Source organism: Oryx dammah, unplaced genomic scaffold (assembly GCF_014754425.2).
Source record: "Oryx dammah isolate SB20612 unplaced genomic scaffold, SCBI_Odam_1.1 HiC_scaffold_11050, whole genome shotgun sequence".
Classification (NCBI taxonomy): domain Eukaryota; kingdom Metazoa; phylum Chordata; class Mammalia; order Artiodactyla; family Bovidae; genus Oryx; species Oryx dammah.
The window spans coordinates 1657260-1685077 of NW_024080444.1; the positions used below are offsets into that span (position 1 = coordinate 1657260).

The 27818-nt window shown below is 33.9% G+C and overlaps 1 protein-coding gene across 5 annotated transcripts in view; it reads left to right on the forward strand.

Moving 5' to 3' along the window:
- LOC120860240 (palmitoyltransferase ZDHHC21) overlaps positions 1-27123 on the forward strand; it is a 71167-nt gene extending 44044 nt beyond the window's left edge. For all 5 annotated transcript variants that reach the window (XM_040236030.1, XM_040236032.1, XM_040236031.1 and 2 more), the window contains 3 exons: positions 5209-5325; positions 18378-18421; positions 18972-27123. In XM_040236030.1, the coding sequence (XP_040091964.1) occupies positions 5209-5325; positions 18378-18421; positions 18972-19104 (294 nt within the window). In that variant the 3' untranslated portion in view covers positions 19105-27123. The remainder of the gene's footprint in view (positions 1-5208; positions 5326-18377; positions 18422-18971) is intronic.
- Positions 27124-27818: the final 695 nt, after the last annotated feature.

Here is a 27818-nt window from a genome sequence, read left to right on the forward strand (position 1 = left end):
TGTATCTGGTTATATATAACCAGCCTGGACAAGTTAAGTTTATCTTAGGAATGAAAGGTTATTTTTACACTAGAAAATCCATCAGTATACTTTATCACACTAACAGATTAGGGAAGATCCCCAGGTGTATGAAGACTACATATATCAGTGTATGAAGAAGAAGATACAATTCAACCTCCATTCATGTATAAACTCTTAGCAAACTAGAACTAGAGAGCTTTTTGAGTGAGATAAATGGTTCCAAAACAAACCAACAACCAAAACCACACACAGAACACAACACAGTAGCTGTAGCTTGTTTAATGATAAAATGTTGACCTCCAAGTTGCAGGACAAGGTATTGATGCCTCTGTGACCCCGTAACCATTGTTATGAAACACAATGCTAGAAATTATAGTCTATACAGTGAGGCAAGAAGAAGAAGGAAACAGTACTAACTGCTGAAATAAATCAGCCCATCGTTACTCTTGTGTAAATATGTAAAAGTCATGATGGCATGATGGTGTAAATAATATATTCAAAGATTCTTTGGGATTTTAAAAGAAAGTTTAAGAAGTGTGACTCTTAATAAAATATTTTTAAAAATCAGTTTTACTTCTAAATGCCAGCCAGCAGTGCTTTAGACAGTGGAATTAATAGCAGAACTATTTATAATTGAATCAAGAAACAGGAAGTTCCTGAAGGAAATGTGACTAGAAGAAGCACAAGACCTCCAGGGGAAAATTGTGACTCGGTGGAGAGAATATGTCAGGTGTGTGTGTCTGAGTGTGTGTGTCATAACTTAAATCTGGTTCAGAAGTTATTATGCAAATATAAATTACAGTTGGCCGTTGGACAACACAGATTGGAACTATGCAGGACTGCCTGCCTGTGTGTATTTTCAGTAGTAACTACTCCAGCGGTTGGTTGAATCTCCTGATGCTGAGGAGCTGTGGGTACTGATTGCCTACTATGAATTACATACAGATTAACCCCTGTGTTGTTCAACGGTCAGGTGTATTTAGAATAACCAGTAATTCTTTTTTTAATTGAAGTATACTTGATGTACCATAATATCTTATTTTCAGATGTAACACACTTAGTGATTCAATATTTTATAGATTATATTCCATTTAAATTTATAACAATACAAAGGCTGAATTTCCCTGTCCTGAACAATATATCCTTGTTGCTTATCTATTTAATACTTAGTAGTTTGTGTCTCTTAACCCCATAACAAGATATTCTTGAAAAAGAACAAGTTGGGATAATTTGGCCACCTAGATATGGAGAGTTAGTACAAAGCCATGGTAACAAAGATGTGCTCACTAGTATTGGGATAAACACATAAACCAAGAAAGCTGAATAGAAGAGCCCACATCAGACTCATTCATGTATGGAGACTTGACCTCTGATCACTGAGGAAAGGCCAGCTTTTTAAATAAACCATCCTGGGACTATTGAGTATCCATACAATAAAAGTAAATTCAGAACCATGTATTTCTCTGTGTACAAAAATGAGTTCCACGTGGATTAGTGACCCACATATGAAAGGCAAAATTATAAAGCTTTTAAAAGCTTTAGAAGATGATATAGGAGAATGTCATTATCACCTCAGGATTGGGAAAGATTTCCTAAATACAAAACAAAAAGCACTAAAAGAAAAGATTGATGAATTGGACTACATTAAGAATGTGGGGTTATCAAAAGTTGCCATAAAGAGAATGAAAAAGTAGACTCAGAGTATGGAAAGGTATTATAATAAGCAACAGAAACGTAGCGTCGGAACGGTCTGAAGAGCCACTCAGTAGCCTTTCCCTTAAGTTGGGGTGAGGGGTTGGATGTGACGGCAAAGAGCCTGCAGTGAGGACGCCTGTGCACGTTCGCAGATGTCCGCGTTCTTCTCTCTGAACCGAACTTGTGTTTTCTGTGTTCATCTATGTATAAACACATTTCTTAACAAAAATGGGAAGAAATGAAAACTGTAAACACAGTTACTGTATTGTTAGTTTTCTAGGGCTGATACAGTTTCCCACAGACGGGGGGACACAAGCAACAGAAAGACGTTTTCTCATACTCCCGGAGCCTGGGAATCCAGGATCAGGACGTCTGCAGTTCTGGCTCCGCTGGAGGCCTTTCTGCAGGTGGCCCCCTGTTGCTGTGCCCTCGCATGGTCTCGCCTCTGTGCTGCAACACGTACGGTGTCTCCCTGTGTCTCTCAGTTCCCTCTTCTTAATAAGGGTCCTCGTCAGATTGGATTAGTGCCCGCCCTAAGCGTCCCATTTTAACTTCATCTGCTCTCTAAAGGCCTTTTCTCCAAATACAGTCACATTCTGAAGTACTGAAGATGAGGTGGGATGAGGACTTCAACATACAAGTTTTTGGAGAGCCGTAATTCAGCCTTAACAGTGATTATGTAGTAAAGCTTTAAATAGCAAATGGGTACTTGTGATTTAGATAAAATTTCCCAAGCCAATTTTTGGATTCAAAAGTACTGTATCTAAAAAAAAAAAAAGAAAGAAAGAAAAATCGAAGATAGAAGTAAAGATGTTGTGCTCTGGAGATGTGTGTTAAATGCCTCAAAATATGGATTTAGTACTAATGTTAATTATGTGTGTATAAAATTGAAATACGTTTTTTGAAAAAGAGTGATAAAAAGCAACTTCTGAATTATTTTACTATTTTACACAAATACTCTTAATAATAAATGTATATCTAAGTGGATAAATCGGAGAAGGCGAGGCACCCCACTCCAGTACTCTTGCCTGGAAAATCCTATGGACAGAGGAGCCTGATAGGCTGCAGTCCATGGGGTCGCGAAGAGTCAGACACAACTGAGCGACTTCCCTTTCACTTTTCACTTTCATGCCTTGGAGAAGGAAATGGCAACCCACTCCATTGTTCTTGCCTGCAGAATCCCAGGGACGGGGGAGCCTGGTAGGCTGCCATCTTTGGGGTCACACAGAGTCAGACACGACTGAAGTGACTTAGCAGCAGCAGCAAGTGGATAAATGTAATTTTAAATAGATCTTTTATAGTCTCATCTTCATCCCTAAGAGGTATAAATTCTAGTTGGCAGAGAATTTTTTAATCTTTTCACTGGGGAAAAAGAGGATGAATTTTATTTGGTTACATGTGTCACAGATTTTCCTTGACTTACAGTGGGATACATCATGATAAACACATCCTAAATTGAAAATATCTGAAGTTGCGCTATCTTAAAGTCAAAAAGTCATAAGGTGAACCATTGTAAATTGGGGACCGTATTTTTTTTATTAGGGTAAGCTCTACATAGCACAATGTGTGAATTCCTAAAGTTTGCCCCACTATGCAAAATCATTCAAAGAAAACCATAGGGGTTATGCAGAGAAATGAAAATATTAAAAAACCTTGTCAGTGACACTTAAAAAGAACACCTAATAAAAATAGCAGCATGGTCTTACATGTTAACTAGTTAAGATATGCTGTAAGGAACATTGCATTTTACCTTAGAAGAGACCTAAAATTTTCTCGTGGAAGTGGGTATCCAGAAGGGTTGCCTTATGTGAGTTATTACAAGTGATGGGAGGAGAGTCATGTGAAATTGGAGGGAAAATTTAATACCAGGTGTGGATGAATGTGACTTATAACACTTATGACAAGTTGAGGTAGCTGGTAAATGTTTGACAGTGTATATTTTGTGTATTCCAGTATGGCTTGGGTGAAGATTTTATTGTTCATCTTGGGTTTCTTGCAGATAAAATCACATATAAACAAACACAAGAGCCTTGCTATGGTCAAATTGTTGCTTAATGTATCAGTCATATTGGAGCATATTTGTGCTTTGAAAAAGCATTGTAGAAGAGCTTACTGTACTGAATTCGTGGTGTCATTTATAGCCCCATCTTTTCCTCTTTACATGTTTTGTAGGGATTCTCTGTTCTCTTTTTACTCAAGTTTTGAAATGACTGCCTAATATGTGACTATTACGTAACATCTTAAGTGTCTTGGTGAATTTTAATTTCTTCCCGGCTAATAAACTGGGTGGTTTGAGTGTGGCCTCAGAGTTGTGCTTGAGCCTGGCGGATGATCCCTGTGGTACATAGAAGAGCATCAGTTCTTTTGTTTCAAACAAGATCATTATGTTCAGTGACCTCCCTGTTTCTCGTATTGCCACCAGAGTACTGTTAAGCCCTAACCTGAATCAGTATTAAAAAAGCATGTGGATGGTTATGTTTTGGGGTCCTTCCCATTCCTTTGTTGCTTTTTATCCACCCTGACTTTTTTATGCCAAAGCTTCGCAGCAACAGGCTTCCAGAAGTCTTTGTTCTTTTGTCTCCCTTGACTGGACTAGTCTATCCAGAGGAGGGAGAGAGAATGAAAGAACTGTGAGGGTAAATTAAATGGCTTCTCCTTGTTTTCCTGACCTCCTGCCACAGTTTCTTTGGATCACTTTCAAGACTCTCTTCTTCATGCCCTGGGCTGGAGAATCAGTTTTCCCTCACAGCTTTTCTCTGTCTAACCTTCCAGTCTAGGCATCCCTCTTTGTTTCTCCTGTCCTCTGTGCACACATTCCTGTTAAAATATATATCTTACTGTTCTGGGGTTTTGCAAAGCCAGCTTCTTTCTGTGAATAAATTGCACACTTCTTGAGGGCACAGACCATACCTTTATCATTTTTACATTTATCCTACATAGCTCAGTGCTTGGCAGTGGTAGTTGGATGAGTGAATGAATGAATGAGGGGAGATTGAGGAGAGCTGTTCATGTGATCCTGTTGATTGTGTGTTCCTCTCATTTTGACTAAAATACATAATCTCTAGGTATCTTGGCCACTTGAACTTTAATATTATGAATCAGACTTGTGCATTCAAGCTTTTTACCAGTGCCATAATAAAATTTTTGTTTGTTGACCCAGAGATTGTGCACCATCTGTTTGTTTTTTTTTCTTGATTTTTGAAGAATGTTTTATTTTTTGCTCCAAATGAGCATGGGTAATTTGCAACTTTAGGATTGAGTTTTTATGTGATAATAGAGTAGTAAAATCCTGTTTTTCAGCTTGCTACTGTGAACTACAAACAATTAGTTTTGATAATTTCAGATATTTATATATTCATAAAGTGGAATAAACTCATAAATGGGGAGTGTAGTTCTTTTAAGATAAGGGAAATTGTTATGGCTCAGTTCTTGACTATTATTGCAATTGTAAGTAATTTTTGAATTGTTTTTAAGACTTTCTTTTTCTTACAGGACCTCTTTGTTGTTAGACATGAACTGGCCATAATGAGACTAGCTGCCTTTATGGGCATTACAATGTTAGTTGGAATAACTGGACTATTTTATACTCAACTAATTGGCATCATCACAGTAAGTATGTTTTTAATGTAATATATTTATGAACATATGTCCTAATTATGAACTTAATTCTAAAAAGTTACAAAAAGTTTAGAAATTAAAGAGAAACTTACCCATAGTCATTTATACAGTACCATTTTTGTATGCCTGTGTAATTATAAAGTAGTTATAATCAGTGTACAGAATGTACATATAATTTTGTATCCTGCTTTTAAAAATTAGCTTAAAGTAGTTTTATTTGGCTACAAACTTCATGTTTATAGTTTTTAATAGTTTGATACACTGTTTAGTGACTACATCATATTTTAACTAATCATTTTTCTGTTGATCAGTATCTACTATGCAGTTTTTTCTCTATATTACAAATAGCTCTTTGAACATCTCTGTTTTTCTCTTTTAACTACTAATTTAAGGTAAGTTCCAAAAAATAGAGTTGCAGATATAAACATTTTATTAGTAAGTAAAGGGCTTTTTTTTTGCATGTGTTTATTAGCCAAAATGGACTTGTCACAACAGAAAAGATTTTAAAAATGTGAAAAATAACACTGAGAAAAACAAAACAAGAAAAAAAAACAAACTTCCCCAAAACGTTTGGAAATACACTGCATTTCAGATGTAAATAGGCTTTCTCATTTGTTATTGGTGGGGGTATAAATTAGTATAAAGTTTTTGAAGGTCAGATTGTCAGTGTCTATCAGAATTTAAAATGCATAACCCTTTTGGCCAACCTATAGATAGTATTTTTTTCACATGTGTGTATATTACATGTGAAACATGTATATTAAAAAAGATTCTCATTATTATATATAACATATTATGTGTAAAAGCTTAAGTGTTTACTAGAATATATTCAGTGAAGAAAATGCATCAGAATTTAACATAAAGCAGCAGTAATCGAGAAAGTGTAGTGCCGGCATAAGGATAGATGAAGCAGAATCGAGAGTCCAGACATATAAACATATATCTATATGGTCAATCAGTTTTCAACAAGAGTAGCAAGATTATTCAGTGGTGGAAAGAAAAAAGTCTTTTCAACAAATGCTACTGTAACAACTCGGTATCCACATGGAAAAGAATGAAGTTGGGCCCTTATTTCCATTATATGTAATTACCGTATACAGATTAACTCAGAATGGATCAGAGACCTAAATGGAAGGTCTAACATTATGTAACTCTTAGAAGAAAATGTAGGATTAGGCAGAGGTAAATCTTAGAGTAGGAAATAATATCCTAGATATTACACCAAAAGTGCAGAGAAAAATAAGACTAATTTGGACTTAAAACTGTAAACTTTTGAACTTCCAAGGACTCTAGCAAGAAAATGAAAGGACAGCTCGCATAATGGGAGAAAGTATTTGCACGTCACATATCTGATAAGGGACTTGTATCTAGAATGGATTAAAAAAACAACTCAGTAATGAAAAGATAACCTAATTAAAGCATGAGGAAGGGATGTGAATGGCATTTCTTCAGAGAAGGTACAAATGGACAATAAATACATGAAAAGATGTTCAACATCATAAGTCATCAGGGAAATGAAAATGAAAAGCATAAATAGGTTATCACTTCTCATGCATCCTTGGTGTTCTTTAGTTGCTAAGTCTTATTTGACTCTGCAGTCCCATGGACTGTAGCCTGCCAGGGTCCTCTGTTCATGGGATTTTCCAGGCAAGAATACTGGAGTGGGTTGCCATTGCCTTCTCCAGGGGATCTTCCTGACCCAGGGATTAAACCTGGTCTCCAATATTGGCAGGTGGATTCTTTACCACTGAGCCACCAGGGAAGTTCTCTCACACCCACGAGGAGGGTATAATAAAGATAATATCAGAGGTGAGGATGCAGAGGCATCATACACTGCTAGTGGGAATGTAAAATGGTGCGTATACTTTAGAAAATAGTCTAACAGTTCTTTAAAAAGTTAAATTATCTTTTATTCAGCAATTCCACTCCTAGGTATATACCCAAGAAAATTGAAACATACATTCACACAAAAATTTGTACATGAATATTTATAGCAGCATTAGTCATAATAGGCCAAAACTGAAAGCAGTCCACATATCTATCTGCTGATGAATGAATACATGAAATGTGGTGTGTCCATAAAATGGAATATTATTTGGCTTTGAAAAGAGGTGAAGTATGATGCATACAACAACATGGATGAACCCAGAGAGCCTTATGCTTAGTGAAAGAAACCAGTCACAAAAGGTTACAGATTTGTATGATTCCATTTATATGAGTACCGATACAGGACTTGTAACTAGAACAGAAATTCAGTGGGGGAAGGAAAAGTCAACAAATGCTGCTGAGACAACTAGGTGTCCACATGCAAAAGAATGAAGTTGAGCCCTTAACTCATACCATTTATGTAAATTTACCCAAAATGTATCATAGACAAGATTTACATACAATGGCATAAATCATACATGTGCATCCCAAACCTCTTTCACAACAGAGCTGCTACCGTTAACCTAGAACGTTCTCTCATGCCTCTTGTCAGCAGATCTATGTGCTATGAAGAAGCAGCATTAATCTGGTTATTTTTCCATCATAGATTAGAATTGGTAATAGAACTTGACTCGTATCCATTTATCTAGGTCTTCTTTCTTTCAGCATAATGTTTTTTGATTCATCCATATTTTACATGTACTGATAATTTCTTTTTATTACCGAATATATTCCATTATATGACTATACCACAATTTGTTTATACATCCTATAATAGACAACTGGTCTGGTTCCATAATTTGGTAATTATCAATAAAAATGCTATGAACGTTCTTGTTCAAGTATTTTTGTGGAAACACGTTTTCATATCCTTGGGTAAATATCTAGGAGAAGAATTGCTGGTCACTTGAGATGGGTTTATCTTTTATTTCATAAGAAACTGCCAGGCCTCTTCCCCAAGTGATTGTACCATTTTGCAATCTCACCAACAGTGTATGAGAATTCTGGTTACTTTACATACTCATCAATATTTATTGTTGCCAGTCTTTTAATTGCACCTGTTCAGTTCAATTCAGTCGCTAGGTCGTGTCTGACTCTTTGTGACCCTATGAACCACAGCATGCAGACCTCCCTGTCCATCACCAACTCCTGGAGTCCACCCAAACCCATGTCCATTGAGTCGGTGATGCCATCCAACCATCTCATCCTCTGTCGTCCCCTTCTCCTCCTGTCCTCAATCTTTCCCAGCATCAGGGTCTTTTCAAATGAGTCAGCACTTCTCATCAGGTGGCCAAAGTATTGTAGTTTCAGCTTCAACATCAGTCCCTCCAGTGACCACCCTGGACTGATCTCCTTTAGGATGGACTGGTTGGATCTCCTTGCAGTCCAAGGGACTCTCAAGAGTCTTCTCCAACACCACAGTTCAAAAGCATCAATTCTTCAGCACTCAGCCTTCTTTATAGTCCAACTCTCACATCCATACATGACCACTGGAAAAACCATAGCCTTGACTAGAGGGACCTTTGTTGGCAAAGTAATGTCTCTGCTTTTCAATATGCTGTCTGGGTTGGTCATAACTTTCCTTCCAAGGAGCAAATGTCTTTTAATTTCATGGATGCAATCACCATCTGCAGTGATTTTGGAGCCCAGAAAAATAAAGTCAGCCACTGTGTCCACTGTTTCCCCATCTATTTGCCATGAAGTGATGGGACCAGATGCCATGATCTTAGTTTTCTGAATGTTGAGCTTTAAGCCAACTTTTTTACTCTCCTCTTTCACTTTCACTGTTCTATAGGTTTTAATAATAAACAGTTGTTTTAATTTACATTTCCTTGATGACTAATGATATTTAACACTAATGATATTTAACCAATGTGCTTATTGGTCATTCATGGATTGGATGATGTCTGTTTAGGTATACCTTTGTTATTATTCAGTCGCTTGATATATTTTCTAATATCTCTTGTGATTTATCTAATGATGTTGATAAATAATGTGATATTAATCATATTCCTGTGGACGAGAATAGATCTTCCCATAAAATCTTTTTTCTCTGCCTTTATACTCATTCATAATTATTACTTTATAGTCCATTCATAAGTTGAGTCTAAATTGCCAGATTATGCTTGCATTTTTAAATTTCTACTTTTGAGTTTTTCCAAATCGTATTTATATTTCCTGAAATGAAGTTTCTCTTATTTCCCTAATTTATTATGGTTAATGACTGGAAATGGACATTTGATAGCATTGCTGTTAAGACTACAAGTTACTTCTGAGAGTCATCAGGCTTATAGCTGACAGTAACAATTTCCTTCTCACGTAAGCAGTCCTAGTAGCTTCAGAAAATGGGGTTTGGCAGCATAGGCTTTAAGATCATTTAAGAATTTTTGCTCTCAAGTTTTTGTATCAATTCTGAGTTGGACATAAAACTACTTATCATATCTGATTCACTTCTGAGTTGGACCTAAAGTTATATATATATATATATATATATATATAGTTATTTATGCTTTTTCAAGGATATACAGTATCAGGTTCCCTTCTGTGTTTCAGACTACCAGTACATTAATATTAGTTTTCAAATTGTATGTTCTCTTTTGCTATAATATTGAACCACATTTCATTGTCTTTCTTAAGATAGGGATGTTGGTTTTAAGGTTGTGGCATTTCTAAAACTGAGTATGTGTTTGTTGCTCAGTCGTGCCAGACTCTTTGCAACCCCGTAGACTGCAGCCTGCCTGGCTCTTCTGTCCATGGTATTTTCCAGGCAAGGATACTGGAGTGGGTTGCCATTTCCTTCTCTAGGAGATCTTCCCAACCCAAGGATCAAACCCGGGTCTCCTGCTCTGCAGGCAGATATTGGCTGAGCTACCCGGGAAGCCCCTGAGTAGAAATTCTATTTGTTAAATAAAGCTCTCTCCCAAAGTTTCATCTCTTTCTGTATACATATAGTATAGTAGACAGTTCTCGTGTGTACAGAAATTAAATATATGTGAAACATTTGAAAAAGAATGCAAATATTAAGAGACAGAATACATTCCATTTGCTAGTTTAGCCTTTAGTCACTGCACTTCCTCTTGAATCTAAATCCCGAAAAAAAAAAAAAGTAAATTTCAATTGCATTTATCTGGGCTTTCATGGTGTACTTCAAGTACCACTATTTGAAGAAAAAAAATTTTTTTCGTTTCCAGAATGCACAACTAGCCACACTGATATAAGATTCTTTAGGGCTTAATTATATAAAGTTGTTATGCATTAATTGTTTAATTTTAAATCTAATGAATTGATTAGTATTTAAAATATATTTAGTGTTAAAATTAAAGTTTAAAATGAAGATTTTTGCTTCCTTTCTTTATAAAATTTGCTTGCTGTTTATATATTCCATTTGCTAGTCCAACCTTTAGTTACTGTACTTCCTCTTGAATCTAAATCCTTAAAAATTATAGTAAATTTCAATTGCATTTACCTGGGTTCTCATAAGGTACTTCAAGTACCACTCTTTTTAATGACAAAAAGTTGTGTTTTTTTTTGTTTCCAGAATGCACTACTTCCCACATTGATTTAAGGTTCTTTAGGGCTTAATTATATAAAGTTGTTAATGCATTCAATATTTAATTTTAAATCTAGTGAGTTATTCGTATTTAAAATAGATTTAATGTTAAAATTAAAGTTTAAAATATAGATTTTGCTTCCTTTCTTTATAACATATGGCTCCTGTTTAATGAAAAAAATTGATACTACCTATAGGATATTTCACATCTGGACATTTTTTTGTCACTGTCAGAATCCATGGATCTCTCTTTAGAATGTGAAAGTAGTGACGAATTTGTCAGGTAGCAGAAAAAAGAAAAGGAGGAGAAGGAATCATGGTAAATTTAATCCTTCCATTGATGTGTTTCTCCTTCCCCTACTCCTGCACTCCAAAGACCAAGATACATTTTTGGAAAAGATTGGTAGGAGTATCATTTCATTATAGAAATTATGTAATTACATAGTTTGAAATAGACAACAAACAAGCAGAACAAATGCTATCTCTATTTAGGTTTAGATTGAAGTTTTGAGGAAGCTACATGTTAATTTTTGGTAATTTTTCCCCATTATCTGGCCCTTACTTGGAAAAATAAAACATTTCCTTCCTGTATAAGAAGAAAAATCCCATCTTTTTACTGATAGTAGAAGGTAACAGGTTAATCATAGTTAATGATAATCCAGTGTCGTTTTAGACCTAGTAAGACAAATTACTGTGACCCAGATAAAATAATTAGAAATTACTTAAATTTAAAAATACTGGATTTGTGATCCCATTTCCCATTTAAAAGATTTCAACCCAGCCAGATGTTTCTATGAAATAGACTAATCTTAAACCCAATTTTTAAGGATTACCTTTGATTATTTTAGACTTAATTTTAAAAAACAAGGTTTAAATATATATTCTTGCTCCTTTTGACTAAAATTAATATTGAGGTTAAAAGTGTTTTCAAAGTTGCTTTGAAACATTCTTTCTTTATGGAACAGATTATTCTAATTATTCCTCACTTAGACTATTTAGCCTTTTTGTTTGTTTCTGAATGAAATGGATAGTGATATTATTAGTGTAATTGCTGTTGTCAGTATTTCTTACCATGCAGTAGTTCACACACAGCCAAGAATAATGTCCATTCTGATGAGCACCAATACTAATAGTGCTGGGTGATTGTATTAGCCATGTTTTCAGTCACTGGGCTTGGAGAGAGTTAATCAAGAAGCCGGTAACAGCTGGCACAGCGCCTTCTGGTGAGGGTCTGACAGTGAGCTATTGTATACCATGACACTGTTCTGACAGTTTATCTCAGTTTTGTATACACGCATTTTTATTTTCAGGGCACCGTGGAGTTTGTGTAAAAGCTGAAGCTTTTGATGGTGTCTCTGGAGCTTAGTGCTTTTCTCAGTTGTGAGGTTGAGGGTATCCTGGGGAAGATATATTTAGTTGCAGTTTTGTAAAAGGCTTTAAGTTCCCAAAGAAAAAAATTTTGAGCTTTTTATATTTGGTCTCACAGGTACTATTTTTGGACCACTACTTAAATTACTGAGGATAGCTTAGAGCAAAGCTTTTCAAAATAAAAGGAGAAAATGTTTTCCTCCCTAAATTCTCACTCATGGTTACCTAAATAAACATAGACTCACAGATGCAGGAGTGACTTTAATTTTAACTTGATTATGTTTTACAGTGAAAAGTATCTTATGTTCAAAATGTTAAATTAGCTTAAATGAGATTATCTATTAAATAGCATTCTTATTCATCAGTTAGTGAACTTACCTGCCTTTTAGACATATACCCAAAAATGTAGTCCTAAGACTTATAATGAAATTTTGCTAAGTATCCCCTGAATCAGTGCGATGAATTAAGTGTTCAGTACAATCTCTGTACAAATTATGTTTGGTTTACTCAGCTCTAAATCAGCATTGCAAATATGGATATCATTGCCAATTATGCTGAACCTTGAGCTCACTTACATTTCTATAAAGGGAGTTCTGTGCAACATTTTGTTTTCCTTTCTGAATTATATTTTCATTTAATAAAAACAAAATATGTTTCTAATACAGCATTTCTAATTATAATATTACAGGAAGTATCTGTGTAGCTTTTTAAAACCTAGAAAAATCATTAAAATTTAAAATGTTACTTCTTATATGCTTTTAGTATCATATTCTAGTATTGGCTATAATATTTCTTTGAATTTTGGATACAGTAGAGACCTGTATGGAAACTAGGTTCACTCTAGCAAAAGAATTAGTTTAAATACATACTAAGTTACATTGCCTAGTAATAGAAAAGCTTTCTTTCTAAAAATGCCTCCTAGCATCATGATTATTATGTGTGGAATTGGATTGCTCTTTAGCATAAAACTGTTCTGTGTGTAAATGTATTTATATTACATCCTCTCTCTTTACTCAGTGTAATTAATTAACTATTTCTGATAAGATTAAAAGTCATTTAAAACAACTTAGATCTATTTCTGTACTTTTTAAAATAGGAATAGCGCCTTTTAATTTTCTTTAGGCATGACTTATTGCTTCAGTGATTAAGTAGATGGCTTTTTTTTTTTGGTAAGGAAGCTAAACATTTATGAGTTTCCCTTTTAATTGTGATTTTTCCCACTTTATTGTTTCATGTTCTGAATCCACATGAATTTTTACTCTGACTTTACAACTTACAGGATTGGAAAAAACAGTGAACTTTATATTTATAGTTAACTTGGTAGATCTTTTTCCACAGTGATTCTTACGTTTTTCTCTGTCACATTCTGTCACTATATTACTTACTCCTCAAATCCAAGCCAAAGGGGCACATTAACCCATCTTCTACTGATAAAAAAATCTTCTTAAAAGTATAATTTTGTATTAAAAATGTAAGGGTAATTGACCTTGAGTTGATTGTTGATTGCAAACATAAGTTTTCAGCTGTTTTAAAATAGTGTGGCTTACTTATATATTGTTATATCTGATCATCCTCTCTGATATCTTTTGTATATTTCTGTATAATTATTTCTTCTATATTTAACTGTCACTAGCCTGTAAGCTCTTTGTTACTGTATAATATGTACTTATTAAATTTTTGATAGAGGAATAAATGAGTAAATAAATCATGATTTATGTATAATACTCACTACCTATTTTTTCAACCAGATTATAAGTCCCTTTTGGACATTGTATTTTATCTGTGTAGTCTTCCACAGTGCATGTCATTTTAATTATGAAAACCACTTTTGTTTAAAGATAATTTTGTCTAGTTACAATCTAATATAACTGAGATATCTCCCAAGTCCTACAGTAAAAACTTAGGTTTGCCATTTATTGAGTTATTAAGGGCTCTAACATATTACTTCATTTGATTCCTACAAAAATCTAGTAGTAGTATTTGAACAGCCAGAAAAAGGCTGATTAAAAACCTGAGTAGCTCAGCTGGTAAAGAATCCAGCTGCAATGCAGGAGACCCTGGTTCGATTCCTGGGTTGGGAAGTCCCCCTGAAGAAGGAAGAGGCTACTGACTCCAGTATTCTGGATTTCCCTGGTGGCTCAGATGGTAAAGAATCCAGCTGCAATGCAGGAGACCTGGGTTTGATCCCTGGGTTGGGGAGATCCCCTGGAGAAAGACATGGCTACCCACTCCAGTATTCTTGCCTGGAGAATCCATATGGACAGAAGAGCCTGGCAGGCTGCAGCCCATGGGGTCACAAAGAGTTGGACGTGACTGAGCGACTAAGCGCACACACAAAAGGAGTATAGAAATTCTTTTGGAAAGAAATTTTCAGTGGCTATAAATGTAATATCTACGGCCTTCTCAGTTTGCTTTCATGATTGATTAAATGTTTGTATGAATTTAAGATCTCTAATAAAAGATATAGCTGATCCTTTGTGAAAGATGGATTTTTAAAGAACTATCTCTTCCAAGTGAGTAATGTATTGAGTTTGACCTCAAAGGATAAGAGAGGTCTAAGTTTAGGAGGAAGTCTTCTCTCTCTGGATTGAAAAAAAATTAAGATAAGAAATAATGTTATTTCTGTCCATGTTCGATTAGTTTAATGCTGCAAACATATATTGAGTACCCACTTTCTGTGTGGTTTGGTGCTATGAAAGATACAAAGTGAAATGAGTTGCTCTCTGTATGTTGATCAGAAATTATAGGAAGTCAACTAACGTCTGTTTTAGAATTACAAAAATTATTAGTAGACCCAACAGGTATATCATCTCTAGTTGAAATAAACTTTCCTTAATAGTGTTTTTTACTCCAGGTTAAATCAGCAGAGTTGTTGAGTCAGGTATGTGCAGCAGAGTACAGACTATCAAGAAGACCTATACTAAGATGAATGAGAGCGGGCAGCTAGGTTGAACTGTCTTCTTTCTGACAGAATGTTCTTATTTTCCTCAGACTTTTGTTTTGATAGCTCTGGAAACTCCATTTTGAAAATGTTTCCAGGGTTAATCAGGCCCAGAAGTAGTAACTCTTACTTCTAGATGCAAAAGTGATAGTCATATGAACCAGGGTGACTATTTATTCCCTTATGTACGACTGTCAGGTACCAAAGGACTCTGCAGTACACTCTGCTGTACAGCTATGTGCACAGCAAAGTGTTGCTTGGTGAGGATGAACTCAAGGCAGAGTGAGTTAGCTGGATGAATTGTGTCATCAAGCAGTCTATCCCAAGAGGACTAGATACTCAGATCTGTTAACCAGGAAATGTTTGGTGATAAATTCTTGCTCTTCACCTCTCTCACCCCCAATTTTTCCCATAGGCAATAATACCTCCTTCTCCCTTCCTATTAGAAACTTTTTTTTCATTCCAGTTATAATCTTATTAGTTGAGAGATACATCATTCTTTTATAGTCAAACATATTTCCTTAGACTGAACCTGAAAAATCATTTCTTAGAGTAGGGTCAGCCATCGGGAGAAGATAAAGTATATTTGATAAAATACATGAGGGCTATATTTCTGTAAGTCTTGCTTGTTTCTAGTTTATTCTTTTTTTTTTAGAAAATAAACTTCTGGTTTTTAAACTAGGAAAGGATTTTCATATATCTCACTTATGCAGACTGACACAAGTCTTGGCTATTTTGATCATTAGACCATAATCAAGACATAAATATTTCATTGGAAATAAGGTATTTTGATCGTAGACAACACTCGATAAAAATGTGTTCCTTATCATTCCTTGAGGAATTTGATTTTTTCTAGATAGCTGTCCTACATATAGCAGGAATTTAAAAGATTGTATTATTACTCCTTGAAGATAGTAACTATCTTATTGGTCCTTTTGTGATAGTCACTAAAGGTATTGAGTCTTTTATGTTCAATAGAATTATTTGCAACAAAATCTATTTAAATTATTTTTAGTTTTTCTGTGAAATATTCCACAATTCCCTGCCTAAATAAAACTAAAAGTATATTGAATGTAGTTTGGCACTTGAAAATAACTTGTAACTGTCAACGTTCCTTCACTAGTAATCTCTCCTCTAGTTTACTGTTTCTATTGTGTGTATGAATATGATAGCTGATAACTTTTGTTGCCCTGAGTATGTTGTATAAACGCCAGTGCAAAAACTCTGTGACATGTTTGGCCATTTATTGTTCTTATAATAGTATTTTGGATAGCTGAGAGCTAAGCATTTGCCATTTCTAGAGGGGAAAAGAAATAGTCCTTTATAGGTTGCCCCACAAATCCTGTTCATAAAGTCCTGGTAAACCACTACATTCTTTGATAGAATAACTGTTTATGATGACTTGAAAGGTAGTATTCCTGCTATTTCTTGAACCAGATTCTAGAAAGATATCAACAAAAGCACTTGAAAGTAAGAGCTTTCCCCATAGGAAGTCTAAATATAAAGTCTTTTAAGTTGATCTTTTACTGTCACAAACACATTCCTCAGAATTATAATCAAGTTGTAAGTTTAGGCATGGTAAAAAAATTCCTGTACTATTAGCCAGTTATAATAGTTTAACCTTATAATTGCCTTCCTTATCCTGAAATAGTTTCTAGTTTCAAATATTATCCACACCTGCGATTCAGGGCCATTTATACACCTTTTCTCGTAACAGTTTTAAATTTCTTTTCTGTTTCTTCCTTCATATTTTTGTGCAAGCTGTCTTAATTGTTTCATAATAACCTGTCACCACCAATTCTAAGAACCCATTTAAATTACTTCCTTCACTTTTTTTTCAGATATAGAACCAGAGCCCCAACTTTCCTCTAAGTTTCTAATCAATGTTTACATGTATTTGCAGACTATGTTTTCACAAAGTAAAACATTATTTTGAGCAAATTATGCATGCAATAGAACTAGGAAAGGTTAAATTATGAGTCGAATTGTCACTGGATATCATGAATTTCATAAAATGCTAGGGAAATTAGTGAATATAGAGTAACTAATCTGCAACCTCCTCACACATTCCTGACAAATCTGGAAGTGAAACTCTGTTATTGGTTACTAGTCATCTAAAAAAAAAAACATAGATTTGTTTTCCTGTGTGTGGGCCAACTGAAGTTAGACAGCTGTTCATACATAAGAATTTAATATTATGAGCCATTCATGTAGCTGCTTTTAAAGAATTTTTTGAAGCAAAGGTATTTTTTAGTAGTAGTATTGGAAGACAATCACATCTAAAGAAGTTTTTGGAATTGGAGTTGCAGTTAGGAATATTTGCATGAGTAGTACTGCTTAATAGTGCAGTCCACCTGCTATATATGCAGAAGCTAATAAATAGGGTAAAAGGAAAACTCTTAACTTTTTTGTATATTTAAAAAGAATATATTTCTTTTGTACTATTTAAAAGTATTTTTAAAATATAAATTAAAAAATGTAAATATGTATATAAAATAAGATTATGTTACTTGTGTTTTTAATTATTTCTATATTCCTTATCCATCCCAGTTTCTCAGTCTAATGATGTCTTCCATTAACATGAATTAGACTAGTATGTCTAGAAACTTAATTCTCTTTATTGAGTTCTTTTTCTTATATATTTGTCTTAACAGCCTTTTAGAAAACACATAATGAGAAATTGCATTATTATGAAGGGACTGTTGTTTCTTTTGAAGCAGTTTTTACTAAATACTAATCAGTTCGCTTTACTTTTCAAGTAATAGTGTGGTAGCATGGTAAATACATACATTGTGTTGTTGAATTTGTGTTGGTTTACAGAAATCCATAACCAGTAGCAATTTTTGACTCTTTAAAGTTTTCTGTTCACTAGTGTCTTTAATATTTTGGTATTTAATTTTGAATGCATGTGACAATTGAATTAACTATAGGCTTTTAAAAGAATTATCCAGAAGGGAAATGTAATAAAAGGTATTTTTTAATGAACTGAGACTCCTACAATTTGGGGAATGGGGTTTGTAATTGACTTTTTTTTTTTTTAGCACAAGGTAATATTGATTCTGTTTTTCCAAGGGAATTTCAGCAATGTACATGGATAATTTAGAGTTCTTAGTACCTATATGTAGACTGTTTATATCTTCAGAATATTCTCTTAATATGATTAAAAACATCATAAAGTATAGAATAAAGCCCATAAAATAGATATAAAGCTTTGAAAAGTTTGTTATACCTGAGTATAATTTTTTAAATTTTTAATAGGATACAACATCTATTGAAAAGATGTCAAACTGTTGTGAAGAAATGTAAGTATAAAAGTGAACTCTGTAGTGTTCTTATTTAAAAATGTGAACAACTGGTTACATTTGAAAAATGTGTGCATGTAGTGAAAAGATAGATAATATAATGATGGCTTTTTCTCGGTACCTTGTCTAAGGTCTGAGCTAGACAAGCATGACCCAGTCTTACAGTAGGGGTCTTCTAGCCGTGATAGTTTTCAAACAAAATAAGTACTGATCATTCTTGTCCCTTGTCTAACTAAAGTAAGTTAAATTATTTGTCCTGAAAGTACATCAAAAGAGATTTGCTACTGTGTTGTTGACACACATTCTGTTAATCCTGAGATTCTCCTCTGCTTCAAAAGTTGCCTAGGTTGATTGACGACACAGATACAATATCTGCTATCCAGAGTTAAAACTCAGCTGTATGCCATAATGAAAGAAAAGCTGTATTTGTGATGCTGGGACACAATTCATCAGAGTCCAGTAATGGATCCCCAGCCAACCTGCATTGTTTTAGCTGACTGAAGTGCACCCTGGGAGTGCTGTCTTTCACTAATAATGCTGTCTTCTGTAGATCGAGGCCCCGAAAGCCATGGCAGCAGACCTTCTCAGAAGTTTTTGGCACTCGTTGGAAGATCCTGTGGTTTATTCCTTTCAGGCGGAGGCAACCACTGCGAGTTCCCTACCACTTTGCCAATCACGTCTAAACAGATGGATGGTGGGCACAGATGGGTCCTCCATGCTGGAAATGCGTTACAGGTTTTCTGATAATAGAACTATGACAGTCTTCAAGTCAATTAAAATCCACCCACCAATCCTAAGCATCATAATGTGCCCCAGGCTTTATTTTAATAGTGATCTTGATCCTGTTGTGGGACTAATAAAAGATCTATATTTAAGTTTTAAAGCATGTTTACTTTCAAATTAGCTTTCCACAGGGATTTCTTTAAATGCTTTTGTTATTAAACTCAAAAGGCACTGATTGGGATGAAATAATTGTACATAATTTCTTTTAGTACTAACAGTGTTACAGATTTCAATTTATGGGAAACTTCAGATGTTTATTTAAAATTTTCACTCTTAAGCAGTACTAACCAAATCGGAATTTAATTCTTCAAATTTTACAAAAGTTGATATACCTTTTATGTAAATTTTCTTTTTCAAATACAGTTTAAAATATGATATACTCCCTTTTATATGTGCTGCAAGATTTTTTTTTAATGCAGCATATAAGATTGAACAGCAACAAAAACCAAAAGCAGCAACACAAAAAAAGGACTGTGTTTTCTTAGAAGTAGCTTTCTGATTTTTTTTCTTTTCACCAAAAACTAAATAAAAACACCACTAAAGTAAAATACCAACTACCTACTTTATTTTAAAGGAAAAATTAATTTTTTCCACATTAACTTTCCTGTTTCTTCTTCCTCTACTGTTGTAATTATTGGTTTTTGTTGAGATATTTGCTCCAAGGAAGAATTTTTGACTAAACAGACGTGTTCCTATTTTACCCTAAGATTTTGATGAGCAAAAGGGTAAAGAATTTGCAATAATTCCACTGATACCTTTTTTTGTGTAGTTATATTAGAATGTGTTATGTTTTTTAAATGCTAGTGAACTAGATAATATGTAATGTATAGTATAAAGAGTATTGTGCTTTTGAAAAAATGTATACTTTTTACTTTTACCTATTAGATCTAAAATGACACATTAAGATTTTTATGTAATAAATATTGGCCAACTAATATTGAAATTTTATTTATAGAAAGTTACTAGTAAAAGTAAGTAACTTTTGTGTACCTGTAATCACCCAAATTGAAATTAAATTTTAATTGCCCACATGTAATCTGGATGGAGAAAACTTTCGTTGTAGCTAGTGTTAGGAAATGACCTTAAAATAAGAAAATATAGTGATCTGTATTCATGATTAGCCTTATAAAAATTTGAATTGTTGATAGTGATGGTCTCTTGGAAAGTACAGAACATTTGTGTGAAAAAAATATTTAGTATGTTTTGGAAAAAAATTCAGTTAAAAAATTTTTTTTCCATTAGAATACTGCAAAATCCATATATCTTTTCTAAAGAAATTATGTACTCAGTCTTTCTCTTGACGAGAAGATTGAAGGGGTGTCTAGTGTTCTTAGAGCATAGCAATATTTTCTTTTTAGTTAATTTTGATAGTAAGGAGTCATACCTGAGAAATCATGGGACAGAAGGTTAACCATTGTCAGCTAGTTAACTCTACTGTGTTTAGTTTTTAGAAACTGTAAATAGTCTTCTAAAGTAATAGAATAAGGTCTTCTCAGAGATTTAAGTGCCATGTCTCTCCTGCTCTGATTACAATGCTTTATTATTTAAAAACTTAGACGTGGCAGATAAAAATATTTATTGGTGCTGGTAAGTTGCATAGTAAATTTAATATAAGAAATATATTTATAGAGCTTAATGAACCACAAAATTAGTATATTCACGCCAGGCAAATAAATGAGTAGGGTTTTGTGCAAGCTAACATATTGACCAAATTTGGCCTGGTGACAGAAGTTATAAGGAGTATAGATAATGTAGATAGGTATCAGTCAAATACCTTATGCTGTATACATTCCTTTCAAATGAGGACCTTGAGAACACAGCGTAGCCAAGTGAGGACTCCTAAAGAGCTTTATGGATGTATTTATACTTCATGTAGTAGCAGTAGCTACCTTGAAAGGTACTGGGGAGGTCAGTGCCAACCTCTGCCTCAGTGATGAGAACCAGAGGTGGTCTCTTTCCTACTCTAAGGATCTGTTTCCGGCTTTCTTAGATTTCCCAATTTTAGGGCACATTCTTTTCGCTTCTTTCTCTACTTTCCCTGATCCTGAACCCATTGTAGCTGATTCTTCTAAGTTACTGAAATGCAAACTAATGCACTGGCAAGGCATATATTTATTTTTCTTTGAATGGCAGAAATGCTACATATCAATATATTTATATAAGAATCTATATAAAGTGTAGCTGTACATACTTATGCTGTAACTTTAAGTGTTTTCAAGTTAGCACACATGACTGGGTTTTGTGATTCTTGGTAGACCACGTGAGAGAAGCCACCTGGCACTTTCCTAGGGAGTGCATAAACTCTAGTGTTCTCTCTGCGCCCTCTTTTGGCTAATTGATGTAATTATACTGGCTTTAGAGATTTATTGCCCCACAAGTGAATTGTATAGTCAAATTCTGAACATTTCAAAGGTACAAGTTTAAGGGAAGTCTATGTAAAAAATGTAAGGTTTTATGAAAATGAATGTGTTCCTATTTATGATTTTGATGTCTAGTTCATACAGGTATGACCTCTTTTCTTCATTTATGTGTATTCATATTGTATTTTTTTTACTGTCAGATTTATATCAGATGATGATAAATACATATGAAACCATTTCATGAATCTTATTTTGGCAAATTAAGCCTCAGAATTGAAAAAACCATTACCTTAAAATTACCAGTTTACTACAAAACAAATTTATTGTAGTTACGATAGCAAGCAAGTGTCTAGTGTGTTTTACTGAATATATTAAAAAATACATTTAGTTTTTAATCCCAGTTTTGGAATGACTTTTTTTTTTAACTGATTCAATTACATTAAAATAATGAGATTCTTTCTATAATTTTCTTCATTCCTTTTAATTATCCTACTGTGAGTTAGAACTGTACCTTTAGTAGCTGATTTATTATGTATTCTGGATAACCGTGAAAACAACTAATGATGTTGAACATTAGAAAATAATTATGAGCAGTGAGATTATTGATGTAATCTATATATTGAATGAAGTATTTCCTTATAAACATTCCATTTCATTTTAAGTGAAATGTATGTTAAAGGATGTTTTATGTCAGCAAGGTCATTAATTGGGCTTCTGGAAATGAAAGATTTTTAAGTGGTTGTTAAAATTTACCCCTCTTGAACAATTATGTTTGTTGCTATTTATTTCTGCAAACAAAAATATTTTATAGGCTGAAGATTGTGGGCAAAAATTGACTGAGTTAAAAATTTTAAAAATATTAAATCAGCTGATGTTCCACTGTAAGAAAAATAACTATTTTGCTTAAGAATTATATTAAAAATATTTGTGGTTAACTTAAGAAATAGGTATATTTAAAATAGTAATATATTAATCTCTTTGAGCAGAAGAAAGCAGAGTTTTAAATAATAGAAATAGAAAACATAAGCATAGATAAAGTTTAGTATAACAGCTAAGTTAAAATTTCTGTCAGAATGGGCATTAGTGATTGTTTGCTAAAGCTTAGGGGTATTTTTCTCCAGGCTGGTGGCTAATTTTAACTATTCTTCATCAGGCTTTTTCAGGCCACTTTTGTACAAATAATAAATTGAAGGTATGTTTCACCCCAAAGGGTGTTTTGATGCTAATCGTGAAGACTTGAGTTAGGAGAACACCTCCACACAAAACGTATGAAATAATTTTGATTTTTAAGCGTGTAGCTTTCTATGTGTTAGATAATGGAGTGGTTTGAATGTTCTCACTTATGTTGGTATAAAATCACAATATATGCAGCTGTAGTTTACAAAAGCATTAATATTAACAGAGCTGCTAGTCTTTCCCTGGACTTTTCTCCAGTGTCTACTTCCCTTAGTGCTTCCTGTATGAATAGACTACTTAGCTCAAGTTTACTAAACTATTGCTGCTTTATTAAATAAGTTTTTGACATGACCTCTATATATGTAGATATATCTAGAATTTATTTGGTACAGTTTATACTTATAAACATTAAATAATTTATTATTAGATATGGGATTTTTTTACCCAATTCTCCTACTGTTGCTTTAAAAAAAATAAGCATTAGCAAATGTAGTTAGTAAGTCATACACATTTAGTATGTTCTACTTGCTAGTATTAGTAGCCATATAACTAGTAAATGAATGAATATAGTATTTAATGTCCACATTTATTACTTTAGATCCTAAGAATCCTCTGAATTTCTCTGTAAATCACTAATTTCATTGAACTCTGAATTTAGCCATTCTCAATTGAATCCTAGAATATTCTTCAGTAGAACATGAAAAAGTAATATAACCAACTTGCTTGAAGTATTGTGAACCAATGCTGTTGTTCTGTATATCAGTCAGTATTTAACATTTCTGCTGTGTTTGGAATGGTGATGGTTTAACTTCAGGAAAGTTTTCTCTTATGTCTCCTTTCATTATCATTGTGCAATTTTTAACAACTAAATTTAGTGCATTTTTGTCTGTTCTTCAGATGTTATAGTATGCTACTTGCTATGCTAATTTGAAACAGAAATAATAGTGATCTTTATTCTTATGTTATTGGTATTTTCAGTATTTTCCATTATTTTTTTTTTTTCGCTATATTATTTCCTTTTTCCTTTTTCTACCATAGAGTACAGGTATAAATGAGGAGTGAGTAGCCAAAACTGGATAAGGAGAGTAGGGGAACATAATGAGACAGAGAGAAGGCTAGATAGACTATGTATAATCAGCATCTTAACAGCAGGGTTTACTGGACACAGAATTTCCCTGCTACAATCACTTTAGCCTTATCTCTTGTTGATACCGTTTTACTGTAAGAGTTGTTAATGCATGTAAGCATTTAGTTTGAGTTATTTTACCTAAGGAGTTTATATTGCTGATTCTTGTCAGCTAGTCAGATGCCTTTGAGAAATTCTTTTTAATTTTAAACATCAGAATTGTATAGTGTCTGCCGTCAGGAAGTTTCAAGAATTATGTGGTAGTACAGCTATTTAATGCCAAGGAGAAGTGAATAGGTTGCCTAAAGTTTGACTGAAAAAACTAGGACCTTATTATAAGTCTCCTATTATGGAGAAAGGATACTGTGTATTAAAGTAGAATTTGTCAACAGAGAGAAAATCAACTGCTTGTATATGAAGGGTGATTTTTCACTTTAAATTTTGGACTATTTCAGATATTTTGAGATCTTGAGGGTCTCCATAGCTATTGGTATTGTGAATTCTTGCAACATGTACTATGGTGCCTACCACAGTCATGCAGCGCTCTGACCTTTTTGGTGTTGATAGCTTTATGTGTAAACAGAGACGTGGACAAAACAGCAGCAGCGAAAGGTGTGTTTCTTTTTGTGGCTTTGCTTGTCTGTTGACTAAGTACAGGGTTTAATTGTGTAGGCTGTTAACTAAAGGGAAAGCTTGCCTGCATATTGCAAGCTCATTCTTGCCAGTGTGTGTTGGGTGATATTTGCACTACTGGTGCCTGAAGTTAGTGTTTTACAACCTCAATAACTAAAACATCCTGGTGCTACTCACTTTAGCCTTGAGTGACATTTTTAACTCCCGTACCAAAGAGTTAATTTTCTTTTCAGTTCCCTGAGGGTTTTCTTCTCATGTCCTTGTGTTTATAAAGGAGAATTTGATGTTACTAAGAACAATTCTGATTAATAGATGTTAGTTTTTGCACACTGCTGCCTCAATTTAGTTGGCTTTAAATGTCTCTCATTTGGACTTTATGTTTTTTAGTTAGGAAGATTAGTATGATGTTTAATTTTGTATTTTCTTATAGATTGGCCACTTTAAAATGTAGTATGGTAGATTGAACTTACAAAAGTTAATTGAAACACTTTTCACAAGATTTTTTTTTTGTCTTAATCTGCAGGAATAAATGAGAAATAATAAGAACTCTACTATTCCTACAAATGAACTGTATGGCTTGTTGGGCCCTTTTAATAAATTCTGAAGCAAAATGCTAAAAGGAAAAGTTAAGGGCCCATTCTGATAACAGATGAAGGTTTCTGCATGTGTGTGTGTGTATTAGTGGTATTAAAGAATGATATTGCCATTTTTCTATTTTGCAAATAAAGATAATTTTAAAGGAAATGTTAAAATATACACATATGTATGTGTGTACACACACATACCACATGCACACACACACACATATGCTTGTCTAAGAGGAAATGCAAACTTTGATTTAAACAAAACTAATAAGAAATTAAACTTTACATCCCCCCCAAAAACCTAGATGTTGTTACTCACTTCACGTAAGTTATAGTTGAGTATTTTAAAAACTAATTCTGCTTAGTGATTCATTTTGTAAAAAATGAAAGAAAACATCGTTTAGAAGTAGTTGTAATCGTCCAAATGTAATACTGTTTTGTTTACTATCCTGTTTCCCTGTTTTTTTCCCCCATAAAACTTTAAAGCATTCATTTAATGCCCCTAAAAAATGTAGCTGAATTGATTAAAAATTCTGGCAAGAAGATAACTGAGTGTGCATATTGGGAAAGTAGACAATCACATTTGAGAATGTTCCGCATAGTTTTCAATCAACTAAAATCATTCTGTCTTTGAATGTAGATATAATATATGGTTTTGCAGTGAATTCTGAATGGAAAAAAATCATGCCTGAAACTAATGTGAAATGTGACTTAGGATCACGTGAATGATATATTGAAATACAGATGTATATATTATTAGGGGGAAAGACAAAATTTAAAAGCAAACTGGGAAGAAATAACATTGTCTCTAATTATCCAAATATATTTTCTAGATTTTTTTGCTGCAGTATCAGTTCTGAGTTACTCAGATTGTTTATGTGTTACTTAATTTAACGTGGCTAGATAGATAGATAGATAGATAGTGAAGTCGCTCAGTCGTCTCCGACTCTTTGCGACCCCATGGACAGTAGCCAACCAGGCTCCTCCATCCATGGGATTTTCCCAGGCAAGAATACTGGAGTGGGTTGCCATTTCCTTCAACAGGGGATCTTCCCGACCCAGGGATTGAACCTGGGTCTCCCACATTGTAGGCAGACGCGTTACCGTCTGAGCCACCAGGGAAGTCACGTTTAATGTGGCTAAATGCAGTCATTTATTTAAGTTATTGGGTAGTAGAAGATTCACAACTGTTGTTCTCTAGAGTATTAGAAAGAAATGTCTGCTTTAGCATAGGTAGAATAAAGTGACTAAATGATATCATAGGAAGAATTTTCTCTACAACTGGAGATACTCAGGCAAGTGAGTTGCAAGTTTAACCTGAGGGAATAAAATAGACTTTTGCAGGAACTGAGTGTAGATGATCTTGCTTGTATGGGCTTTGTGTCCCTAGAATTAGTCTTTTAAAATGTGACTGGCAAGTTTAACGAATAGGCAAAATTTGTGATATTTTGAGGCTCTTAAAATTTTGTGTCAACCTCAAGTGATGTTTAATATTATATCCTCCCTAAAATAAAAGACTTTTATTTTGATAGTGGTATGTTCCAAGTGCCGTGTGAAGATTCTGTTCTTAAATTTGTTGGGCATTTTTACATTCAGTGCATCTGTTTAAATCTGAGTGTTATTTTGCTGCATGTCTACTGTGTTACCTTGTCAGTTCCCCTAACAGCATTTAAAGAAAAATTGTCACTGATGTTTCTTGTGCTAAAGGTGATAAAGAAAATAGTAGTTGAGGGATATGAAACTAGATTGAGAAGAGGGAGGAAAATGATAAGTGGGAGCCATGTATCCAAGATACACTTGTTGAAATGAAAAGTCTACACTGGTTTTTGAATGAAAAACAAACCATGTATCTATCTACCTTAAGAACGATGTTTTGTTTTGTTTTTAATTTATTTTACTTAGTTTTATTCATGTAATATTTCTATTTTCTTTGCAGATTGTTTTTTAATTTAAATTGTGAAGTTTTTACTTCTCTCAAAATGTATTATGTACTGTATTTTTAGATATCTTATTTTTAAATAAATATTTTTTAAAAACATAGGACTATTTTTCTTTCGCACCTCTGTATTTTTTAAAATAAACCCCAAATTCTAGAATTTAGGACTGTCAGTATGACTGGCCACTTTGTTTGCTGCTGCTGCTGCTAAGTCGCTTCAGTCGTGTCTGGCTCTGTGTGGCGCCATAGACGGCAGCCCACCAGGGTCTCTCGTCCCTGGGATTCTCCAGGCAAGAACACTGGAGTGGGCTGCCATTTCCTTCTCCAAGGCATGAAAGTGAAAAGTGAAAGTGAATTCGCTCAGTCGTGTCTGACTCTAGCAACCCCATAGACTGCAGCCGTTTTATATAATTTGGATAATTATTTGTACTTAGTACCCTTAAATTTTGTTCTGTCATAATCTCAGAATTGTTTACATATTCAAGAAAAACTCAGTATACATAGTAGAGTTGAAATTGACAGAGTATTTCTAGTTAGGCATATTTGTGTAGAGATGACCCAATTGACTATATTCAATCACCCCTTTAGCATTTATTGTGCCAGACGTTATTTTATGGAAATAGTTTCTCTTTGTGGAGTAATCTATGCAAGGTAAAATGCAAAGAGTACATGTCTAGGCATTGTTTATTTTCTAGGGGTATTACTTAGAGCTTTTGCTCTTATCGAGTTATGTTCTAAAAATACCTTCCTAAGTCTCGACTAATTACTTTACATGTGTATGCAAGAAATCAGAACAGAG